The sequence below is a fragment of the Mustela nigripes genome, chromosome 4, assembly GCF_022355385.1.
Source record: "Mustela nigripes isolate SB6536 chromosome 4, MUSNIG.SB6536, whole genome shotgun sequence".
In the NCBI taxonomy this organism is placed as follows: Eukaryota; Metazoa; Chordata; class Mammalia; order Carnivora; family Mustelidae; genus Mustela; species Mustela nigripes.
Window position 1 is genome coordinate 68538387 of NC_081560.1, and position 11981 is coordinate 68550367.

General features: G+C 41.1%; 1 protein-coding gene across 1 annotated transcript in view; it reads left to right on the plus strand.

Moving 5' to 3' along the window:
* The window catches only part of PON3 (paraoxonase 3), a 28233-nt gene extending 17600 nt beyond the window's left edge, over positions 1-10633 (plus strand). The window contains exons 5-9 of the mRNA XM_059396820.1: positions 2321-2447; positions 5906-6106; positions 7123-7204; positions 7468-7596; positions 10037-10633. Coding sequence (XP_059252803.1) covers positions 2321-2447; positions 5906-6106; positions 7123-7204; positions 7468-7596; positions 10037-10195 — 698 coding nt within the window. The 3' untranslated portion in view covers positions 10196-10633. The remainder of the gene's footprint in view (positions 1-2320; positions 2448-5905; positions 6107-7122; positions 7205-7467; positions 7597-10036) is intronic.
* Positions 10634-11981: the final 1348 nt, after the last annotated feature.

The following is an 11981-nucleotide window of genomic DNA, read 5'->3' on the forward strand; positions in this document are numbered from 1 at the left end:
TTAAATATCACCTTCTCAGCGAGCCTTTCCACTATCTTGTTTCCACGTGTGAACCTTATTATTTTTCTTCTCAGTATAATCCTTCTTTTAGCACTTATCAAAATGACAATTAAAGTTTTTTATTAATATTAAATGATACCAACCTTCTTTCATTTTCCTACCATTGCCCTGTAGTGAGCTCCTTCGCATCTTTAGATCCAAGCTTGTCACTCTTTAAGTGGGTGCCACTCTATGAAGAAGACATCTCCTCTCTCCAGTATTCTTGTATTTACTATTTCCTCTGTGTTCTCTTCTCTGGAATATAATCACCATAAAATCATATGTGGCTTGTTTATTGCTGGATTCCCATAGTCTAGAACAGTGTTTGTTGCATAGTAGGTGCTCTATGAATGTGTGTTGAATGAATAAATTAGTGAGCCCCACAAGACAGGGCAGATATTAACACTCAGTTTTATAAATGGAGAAATGGAGTTTGAAGAAATGTAGTGACATGTGACTTCACATCTGTCATTAATAGAAGGCAATTCCAGAAGTAGAACCCAAGTGGTCTTCTTTCTAATCCTGTACCCTTTACTTGGGTGAAATTAGGGCTCCAAGCTCTATTTAAATTATCTGAGTCACCATTTTTTTGTCTGACCCTCCCCAACACCTTCATTGGAGAAAGTATAATGAGTGACCAAATTAACTTGGAGCTATTTTACTGCATGGGATAATGTTAGGGATGAATTGTTACTATTATTATTATTATTATTACTATTGAGGCATGGGGAGTAGGCGCTTACTTTTTTCTTTCGTTTGTTTTTGTTTTTGTTTTTTGAGATGGAGCCAGTTTACAGATTAACCCTCAAGCATTTAATCAGACTTTCAGAAGCTGAATATATTATGGTTGCAATCTTATTTTAGTTACTAGTCACTTCCCTTAATTATGCATTTAATAAGGGCAAAACATTACCCATAAATTGAAATGGAATGAGAAGACAAAAACCAAAAATTTTCTTACTGAGCATCTGTTATATGGAAGGAAGGGTCCAGTAGAAGCCTAAAGAAGGGGTAAAACTGGCACCACACATATAATGCTCACGCTGTATCTGGCCACAGTGTCTGGCTGAAGGGCCACGTGGGGGCTGAAATCCAACTCAGGCTTTGCTTGCCAAGCCTCAGGCCCTCGAACTGAGCTGGGTCAGACTGAAAGAGTCACCTCTGAGGCAGTGCCTTTCCTTAAGTAGGGCTAAGGTACCTGTGTGTTTCAGGGGCTCTGAGTATAACCCCTGCATCTCAGGGCTGGTGCTTGGTCTACGTGATCGGGAACTCATCAAGAATGGAATAGGGAACATGAATATAGACCAGGCCCTGCAGGGGGAGGATGGGGCCAGGCTCTTTCAAACTCCAAAGCTCTTCTGAGCTAGAGCTTCTGTCAAGTCAGAAAACAGTATTTTGAGAAAACGTATTACTACCCTCCATGCTGTCCCCAGCAGTTCACATTTTAATATGAACAGAGGGGAACATTCTTGAGGTTGGCAGTACCCAGAATTGACTAGTCTTCTTTCTCTTGGCTTTATACTTACTTCTGTGTCCATTGGGATCATTAAATATTGTTGTTGCAGCCTTAGATGGTGGACTTGTGTCAGAACTTTCTTCTCTAGCTGAGACATGTTCCTTCTTTTAAGATAATTATATAACCCTGACCTTTCTTGAACATGTGTTGCAATGTTGGCATTTCTCAAAGAAAGGAATTCTTAGCACCCGCTTGCTTACATGCACCCACTTTTTTTGTTGAAGGGCCACCTTGGGAAACCACATATGTCCATGTACCATTGTAGTTCTATACCTTCCTGTTGGAGAGGGTATGTAAGTGAGGATCAGGAGACCATTGAGAAACATCTGGGCTTGGTTCTGCCACTTGGTGGTGGTGAAATTGCTGCTGAGTGACTCACCTTCTGAACCTCAATTGTCTCAATAAAATGGGGATCCTAGGGTGCCTGCATGGCTCAGTTGGTTAAGCAACTGCCTTTGGCTCAGGTCATGATGCTGGAGTCCTGGGATCGAGTCCCACATCAGGCTCCCAACTCCACGGGGGCTCTGTTTCTCCCTCTAACCCTCTCATGCTCTCTCACTCTGTCTCTGTCTCTGTCTCTCTCTCAAATAAATAAATAAAATCTTTTTTAAAAATGGGGATCCTAGCAGGTGTACTGGGGGACCAAATGCAAGGTGTATAAGAAAAGTGCTTGAACATGACCAAGTTGTACACCAAGTCTAGGAATATAATAACAGTTGCAATAGAAGTAAACTTCTTGGAAATTATGCCTTTTTTCCACCTTAGACAAAACTGTGTATCTTTACGTTGTGAATCATCCCCACATGAAGTCCACGGTGGAGAAATTTAAATTTGAGGAACAACAACATTCTCTTGTACACTTGAAAACTATAAAACATGAACTTCTCAAGAGGTATGGAATTAAAGTATTTTGCACTTCTATTTATTTTGCATCTCTGCTGTGTGCTTTGTTTTCTTTGGTTCAGCAGGCTTAAACTTTTGTTTTGCAGCATTTTTTTCCTAAAGCTTTCAAGAGGTTCCCATGGTGACACTGCCCAGCATCTCACTAGAAATTGCTGTATTCAGTATTGAATATCTTTATATTCTCCAACTCTCTGAAAGCATTTTAATCCTATAAAGGTGTTCAATTAGATTCCCAGCTCTAATTCCATCCTCTGTACCACAACAATGCAATACTCACTATTGGGCTCTCTTCAAACACCTACACCTTTTTCTAGTTGTCCCAGTAGGTTGTGTTCTGAGAGCCTTACCAGCTGGGTGTTATAACCAGCCTCCAGATGGGCCATTCCTTTGTTTGATAAAAGCTTTAGGACAGGATTTGAAAAAAGGCTATCAACTCATATAAAAATTCACATTTACTAAACATTGACTGTGTGCCAGGCCCTGTGTCAAAATAGTTCATTTAATTCTCCCAACAGCCTTTAGTAATAGGCATGAATAAACTGGGACCTAAGAAATTTGGGGTTAAGTTACCCAAATTACATAATTTGTAAGTGGCAGAACCAGGGTGTAAGCCTCGATTGGTCCGAATTAAAAGCTAGACTCTCGGTCATAGTGATGAACATCCTTTTTACTCTGTTGAGAAAAATAGTTTAGTCTTTTAGTGTGTAGTTTGATTGTTCTAAGGCTGTAACAAACAAGAAGGAACTTGTCTTTTATAAAATGGACTCAATGCTGAAAGACAGTAGAGGTTAATCTTTCCCGGGATAGAGGATCAGGAAAAGAAAAGGAAGGAAGTTCACTGTCTTTCCTTTGCTGTCTTTCTCAAGATCATGTATGAATTTCTCCCTGTAGAATTAGGAATGACAAAAGCAGAGGGCAGAAGAAAAGAAGTGGGGGTCACTGAACTCTTTCCATGATGAGTTGCACTGGGTTCAGAGGCACAGAAGGGACCAGGACCACCACGGAGTGACTGAGAAACTGTGGACAAATCTCTCAACCTATGCTTCAGTGTCCTTAGTGAAATGGGGGTTCTGTCACTGGCTTGACTTACCCAACTGGTGATGGTGACCTCTGACCTCACTGAACGAATTCCTTTCAGTGAAAACATAGCATGAGGGAAAACTTAATAGGCAACTACTTTTTTTTTTTTTTAATTTATTTATTTGACAGACAGAGATCCCAAATAGGCAGAGAGGCAGGCAGAGACAGAGGAGGAAGCAGGCTCCCTGCGGAGCAGAGACCCTGATGCAGGGCTCAATCCCAGGACCCAGGGATCATGACCTGAGCCGAAGACAGAGCCTTTAACGCATTGAGCCACCCAGGCGCCCAATAGGCAATTACTTTATTGGAGAGTTACCACCCCAGGACCCAGAAGAAAGGGATCAGCCTGAGGTAGGGAGAGGCGGGTGTGATGGCTTGAACTATGTCCTCTCAAAAAGATATGCTGAAATTCTAACCAGCCATCCCTCCACCACAACATCTCAGAATATAACCTTGTTTAGAAATCAGATTACTGCAGATATACTTAGATAAATGAAGTTATATTAAAAGTGGGGGTGGATCCTTAATCCGATATGACTTATGTCCTAATAAGAAGAAAGACAGACAGGGAGAATGCCTGTGGAGATAGAGAGTGAGATTGGAGTGAAGCATCTACAAGGTAAAGAATGTCCGGAGTGACTAGCAGCTAGAAGAGGCAAGGACGGATTCTCCCATCGAACCCTCAGAAGGAGCATGGCTCTGTCAGCACCTTCACTTCAGAGGTCTCACCTCCTGCGAGACAGCAAATTTCTATCGTCTTCCACTCCCCAGTTTGTGGCACTCTGTCACGGCAGCGCTAGGAAGCTCATGCAGAGGAGAGGCTATGGTGAGTGTTAATGAAGCCAGCCACTGCCAAGTGCAGCTGCTTGAAATCATAAGATTGTCCTCCTGTAGGCAACATGAGCCTCATTTTCGGACAATCTGGCTGCCATAAGAAAGGGAGAAGAGTTTATTCACCAGTCCCATCTCCTGAGAGCCGAAGTTTGCCCCCAGAGGGTATTAACTCCTGAAAATTCTTGATTGTGCATGTGCAAGTCAAGCCTGGTGATTATCCCGTGCTTTGGCCTCATCACAGAAGCCTGGAAGTAGGAGCCTGAGGCCAGTAATAAAAATGAGGTAAGGGTCTGTTAGAACCAGGCAGAGCTGGTTGGAGGAGTGCCATCTGGAACAGAGCAGGTGAAGTTTGGAGGACCTAAAGAGTACTTTTGAGAGGTGCCCCGGTACTCAGTCTTAACCAAGCAATTCAAGCGGTAGAACAAGGTGCTCTGGGATCTAACTTAACCTGTGGTGTCTGCCAATACTTTTTGGAAGAATGAATGCTTAAGCTGAGACCCAAAAGATGAGTAGTCTAATGATCTTGGAAAAGTCATTGTAAATCAAAACCTCAAAGTATTTCCTGATTCATCCAAAATTTTTCTAAATTCAATTGAAAAGTATTTCATTTTTTACACTTTTTCTCTTTTTTCTTTTACTTCTTTTTTTTTTTACATTTTTTTCAAGTCACCATCTCTTTTTTCCTTTTCCAAAATGTAAATGACTTTATTGCTCTTTACTCTTATAGGAGTATGGCTTGTTTCATTTAAAAATTTTCATAATACCAAAGACTATAAGCAAGAAAGAATAGCACTCACAATCCCAATTATAAAGGTCAGGATGGACTGGGTTATGTTACAATAACAGCAAAGAAAAACTATAAGGTTTTTAGTGGCTCAAAACCATAAATTTTGTTTTGTTTTCTTACTCATGCTACATGTCCAATGTAAGTGATTCAAGGATTCAATTTTATATTGTCCTCCTATAGGGCCCTAACAGGCCACACTTTCAGTCATCAGAAAAGTTGCTGGTTACTGCCACAGAGTAAGGGATGCATGGTGGATCTCATACTGGCCCGTCTTCCTTCCGGAAGCCACACACATCACTTCATCTCACTGGCCAAAAGCAAGTCATGTGCCTGGGCCGAACATCCAGGGCATGGAGAAATCTAATCCTAGAAGAGAGTGAACCAGAGCTATTGATGACCACCGATAATAACCATTGTTGCACTGTGACCATTGCACATAACCATGATTGACATTTACAAGTCAATGATTTGGAACTGAGGGGTTTTTTTTATGTGTATTTATGTGTTTTTGCTGACTTCTGTGGAAGGGAAGATTGAGAAAATAATAAACAGCTCAAAGAAAACCCATCAGGTGCAATGAAAAATCATGTCCTTTGTGTGGAATTTCTTCATTCATACTGCTTTGTGTATACTTTTTCAAACTGATGAACATAAAGGTCTTTGAGATTCAGTGTTTTTGACAACAGTCTAGATATTTAAATACACCATGGGTTTTTCTCTCTCTCTCTTTCTTATTTTCACTATAGCCTGAATGACATTGTGGTTCTTGGACCAGAACAGTTTTATGCTACAAGAGACCACTATTTTACCAACTTCTTCTTGGTGCTGTTGGAGATTATCCTGGATCTTCGTTGGAGTCATGTTCTTTTCTATAGTCCAAGAGAGGTCAAAGTGGTAGCCAAAGGATTTAGTTCTGCCAATGGGATCACAGTCTCACTAGACAAAAAGTAAGCTTTTTATAATTTTCCAATACTTTGCTCTTGACATTTTAGTGGATTCCTTCCTTTGAGAGGTGGTTACCTCCTTAAGTTTAAGTTGTCGCTGGATAGGTGGACAGGTTGGGTGTGTTCACTCTATGTTTGATCATAAACACACCATTTGCCCTCTTGCATGTTAGCCCCCCCCCCAACACACACACAATGAAATGAAGGATGTGGATTCAAGGATGTGAGGTCCTTGGTCCGATTTAACATGTGACTCTAGAAGCAGTTACCCAACACACTGAAAAGGAGAATAAATGCCCAATATCTCTGCCTTTATGAGGCTGAAAGGTGTTTAACTACTTACACTAAGTTGACTTACCCAAAAGTTATTTTTAGAGAAGGAGACCTGACTTAGATTGGGCATTGTGACTGTATCAATTTCATATTTACTGATACACAACAGCAGACTTTTCTAAATATGATTTTATGCAGCATGAAATTCTATGAGAATCTCTTTTAAAGTGTTTTAGATTGGATGGTTTTTTTGAAAAAGAAACGTACCCCATGAATATTACTATGTGCATTTGAGATAATAGAGATGATCCCTGTAGAAAACATCTCTAAGTTCCACTTCTTTTTAAAAAATGAGTATGATTGACTTTCATGGTCATCTGATACTTCTTTGTAAGCACTAGTTTCTTGTGGAAGTACAGACTCTTTTGACTTAAAATAAAGAGGTCTGCTTAACTCCACACAATTTAAGGAATACATTGTGGCTCCGAAGTAATGAGACTGAGCTTATATGTTACCTAGAAACACCAAGTTCTTTACTTTATAGTCACATCTCATATTTAATGCTTACTTCAAGCTCTTGAAGAATACTAAAAATAAGTTTCTGTTATCTTCTTGTACCGTGCTTTAGAAAGACATTTCAGGGGCACTTGGAACCCTTGTGAATTGTTAGACCTCTCCTCCAAAGTAAAAGTTAATGTCATCTCTCATTACTACTTGCTTACATCTAAATGCTCTTTTCTTCAAAGATTTATCTACACAGCTGATGTAACTGCTCAGAACATTCATGTCCTGAAAAAACATGAGAACTGGGATTTAACTCCAGTGAAGGTAAAAGTCTCCTGGCTTGCCTTGTCCCCTCACCATGTGGCCTCTTAGATCGGTTCCTACGCCTGACCTAGGAATGTGCTCCTTGAATGCAGGAAACATGACCATTTTAGAAGAATATCGGTGAGATTGTGCTTGAACTTCTAAAATTCAATAGTAAGGCCCTTAAAAAGACCCATTTTAGGAGCCAGAAGGAGCTGGTGGGAGGGAGGAAGGGTCGAGAAGAAAGTTGAAACCACGTCTTTTTATTTCCTGTTTGTTGGAAGGTGATACATCTGGGCACCTTAGTGGATAATTTGACGGTGGATCCAGACACGGGAGATATTTGGGCCGGATGCCATCCTGACGGCATGAAGCTGCTGGCCTATAACCCTGCAGATCCTCCAGGGTCCGAAGTAAGTGCCTGTATTTCTCTGAGCTCACAGGCAAAGCTGCAAGAACAATTGTTAAGGTGACTTGGGAGAATTTAGTGGGTCACATGCAGTGTTCCAGAACTGAACAAGTTCTGCATATGGAAAAAGCAGAGATTTTAGCAGGATGGAGAGTTACAGCCCATTAACCTTTTCAGGTCTCCTGATGCCAATTTCATACCAGTGCTAGACAACATGTCCCATCCTTGCAGGAGCTGTGCTTGTTATTGGGAAGAAGAGATAAGTAGGAGCTTCATTATTCACACTGACATAGCTTGCCATATCATATTTCTAATCAGGATGTAGGCTCTGAGAAGGGCCTGAAGTTAGGCAAAGGGAAAGTCCTATGTGGGACCATCTGCTTTCACACTACTATGAAGCTCAAAAGAAAGGATTTAAATGACTGTAGTCTCAAAACAAAACTAGTTTTGCCAGCAGGTTCTAATATATATGATAGTGTTGAAGAATGTCTCATTTTAAAGATGCTATTTGTGTTATTTAAATCTCTTCTAAAACAGCTGTGCCTGGGTGGCTCAGTCGGTTAAGCATCTGACTCTCCATATCAGTTCGGGTCTCTATCTCAGGGTCGTGAGTTCAAACCCTATGTTGGGCCCCAGCATGAGCATGGAACCTATGCAAAAAGGAAAAAGAAAAAAAAAATCTTCTAAAACAATAGCGTATACCATTGAATTTTATATGGCATTAAAAATAGGAGGAGAATTTTCTATAGCTTTGAGTTTAAGAATAACAAATCTCTAGTAAATTCAATATAGATATAAATTCCTGGCACACAAATTCTGAGAGATTAATTCACAAAAATTTATTGAGTGCTTATAGTGGGCCAAACTTTATTTTAAGGCCTGGAATGTGTCAGAAAACAAAATATACAAAGATTTCTGCTCTTCTGGAGGGGGAATTGGCAATGAACAATAAGCGTAAGAAGTAAGTGAATTATATCGCAAGCTTGAAGGTGGTAAGTTCTATGGGAAAAAAAATATAACAGGGTAGAGGGGATCAGGATTTCTGTGAACAGGGGGATGGGCAGTCCTATTATTAAATAAAGGAATCAAGGTAGACCTCATTGAGAAGGTAAGGTTTGGAGAAAGATATAATGTTTGAATCTAGGTTTGGGGAGTTGGGAAATTGAGATTCAAATCCCAGCCTGGTAACTGGCCCTGGTAAATATCCCGATTTCTGCTTCCAATATTGCTCTTCCTCAGTTAAAAGGAAGAAAAATCTGTTTCTCTAATTTATTAACATATTAATCACAGCTTCTTAAAAACAGACAAACAAGCAAGCAGAAACATCAAAAACAAAAGCAGAAACAAAAGTTCAGTCTGAATCTAGAGCCTAACGAACTGTTACCCCAGGCTACCAATCTACCTGGGCTTCAGACACACGCCCCCCAAAAGTGAGCCATATTACTCTTTACAAACACCCAATAATGTCTGCTGTAAGAGAATGAAAATATGATCTAGAGCATGTCTGGAAAATTGTTCAGGATCTTTCTCTTGTCTCTGTTTTCAAGTTCATCATACATTTATTGTAGATAAGGCTTCTTCCTTCACAATCAATGACACCCTTCCCTTGTGGTTGAGGCTTCACTTTTCTATCTACGTGAGTTCCAAGTTTGAGTATTTTCATGTAACTAACCTGAGATGAAGTTATAGGATCTTCCTTAAGATGAAAAGACAAAACTCAACTCAACTCTGTTCCTAATAAGTGTCGATACATGCTCATGACTCATGAATTTCTAATTGGTTTTCTTTAATTCCTATCATGTGCTGTTTCAGTGAACTTCCTCCAGGCTATTCAGAAAACTGAGCTCTTACATGTTTACTGATGAACAAACTTAAGTGTGTTGATCTTGAGAATCAGTAACAGTAGTAGGTGGGATGTGTCAGATTGACTTCCAAAGTGTGCATTCTTTATGCTTCTGAGCCACGTTATGGATATGAGGGGGGGTTCCAGCTGGGACAAGTACCACTGTACTGGTTACGAGATTAGGTTGGCTTGCTAACAGAGTGTCCCTTCATCCTCTCTGTCTTGTGTTTCCCTCCCCATACAGTAGGCCTAGTCAAAGGCAAGACCCTTTCTCCAGAGGAACACTATTCACTTGAGAATTAGATAAGAACGGCCACTGGTTCTCACCTCCTTCTTCTATAGGAGATGTCCGAACTATCGAAATTGTGTAAACAGTCTTGTTGGGAATTTGGTGAATGTCAGTAACCAGTCCACTTGACTGCACAGACATAATTAGAACATTAATACTTTCATCAGAATACCCCCCCAAAAATAATTGTACACAAATTTCAGTGTATCGATTTCTGGGAACGATATTAGTCCTGGAGTATTGGAGAAGGAAAATGTCCCTGGCAGCTGTTTGCTCGTGTAGCATACTGACGAATAATCTTTTTCTTGACAGGTACTTCGCATCCAGAATGTTTTATCTGAGAAGCCTAAAATCAGCACCGAGTATGCCAATAATGGCTCTGTGCTTCAGGCAAGCACCGTGGCTTCTGTGTACCACAGAAAACTTCTCATAGGCACGGTATTCCACAAAGCTCTGTACTGTTTGCTCTAGACTCCAAACATCCCCAAAAGTCTTGTCAACCAAGGAAACACAAAATGACAAGCAGCAAGATAAATGTGTTTATTTGGGGTCTTAGGGCTTGCAAACATGGGAGACATGGATTCGACTAGAATTGAAAGCGTGCTGCAGAGAGACAAAGAGGTTAGAGTTTTTAAAGAGGAAAGAAGAGATTTACCTAAGTTGTTTGAAGAAAAGGTGCTTGGTGTTGGTATAGTTACAGTGACACTAAGCTGTGTGTGGCTGGTTGCTAGGGCAAGGCAGAAAGTCTGTTCATGTCCATCTTAACTCCTAGTAGATGCCTGGGACTTGCGCTGAGCTTAGCGAAAATTCTGAGAATTTGATCCAGAACAAGTGCATAAGCCCCATCTCCTCGGTGTCCTCCCGGCTCCCTTTTAAATAACTCTCTTAGTAAACATTTACTTGATTTTATTGTCTCTGTTGTCAATCTTCATGTTTAGTAAAAATAAAAAAAAAATTACGGGCACCTGGGTGGCTCAGTCAGTTTAGTGTCTGCCTTTGGCCTGGGTCATGATCCCAGGGTCCTGGGATCGAGCCCCACATAGAGTTCCCTGCTCAGCCAGGAGTCTGCTTCCCCTCTCTCTCTGCCTCTTCCCCAGCTTGTGCTCTCCCTCACTCTTTCTCTCAAATAAATAAATAAAATCTTAAAAAAAAACAAAACCAAAAACACAAAACACCCTCACTCATATAATAAGTGAAACTGTACAGAAATGACAAAACCAATAATAGTGTGCCCGGCTTTTCTTATGCAAAGAAGCCTAGCGATTATGTAATGCCCACCAAGTCCTAAGTCAAGTGAGTGACAGTCCAGTAAGAAGCCAGACTTCTCAATGCTTTTTGTCCAGTATCCCCAATATTCTTTCTACAGTAAGATGTGCATGCTCTGGTGAGTGAGCATTCCAGCTGACCCAGGGCCCCTTGCTAACCGGGAAGCAAAACTACCTCCTACACCTGACATTCTCAGCCTCCTGTGGTCCAGATCTGGAGTAAAGCTGATGCTCAAATACTGACAAATCCCCTTCTCTTCTTGTGTTTGTGCTAGGTGCCAGTGAGGCACCTATGCCATGGATAAAAGCAAGGACTGGCACCAGGAAACTGCCAGACCCTCTTGTAGCCTTTCCGGTACAGACACCAGAAACCGCATTCTGGAAAATCTGACAGACTCGCCTTCCTGGGTACCTTAGGGCGGAACAGGGCTAATCTGTTCCTTTTTAACACGCCTTTTTGTGGAGGGCTATTGGTGTCTGAAGTACTCTAATCGGCTTACTCTTGAACCATGGAATGGAGCCTTAGAGCTGTGACCTTCAATTGCTTCAAACTTGCCCTCTGGTTAATTCAATACACACCCTATTAAGCAACATCCCACAGACTTCAACCTGAGGAATCACAAATAAATAATATGGGGGTGCCTGGGTGGCTCAGTGGGTTAAGCTTCTGCCTTCAGCTCAGGTCATGATCTCAGGGTCCTGGGATCCAGCCAGGCATTGGGTTCTCTGCTCAGTGGGAACCTGCTTCCCCTGCTCTCTCTGCCTGCCTCTCTGCCAACTTGTGATCTCTGTCTGTCAAATACATAAATAGAATCTTAAAAAAAAAAAAAAGTCCTGTCTTAAGGACCAACTCAACCTTAGTTTGATGAGAATGAATAAAAATGTTCTTTTTCTGTTCAAAAACCAGGACAGCCTTTGGCAAATAGCTAATGGGAGTCAGTCTGCCCATGCACTCCACCTTCTTCTCCTTTTGTGACTTCTGCTGGGGAGTA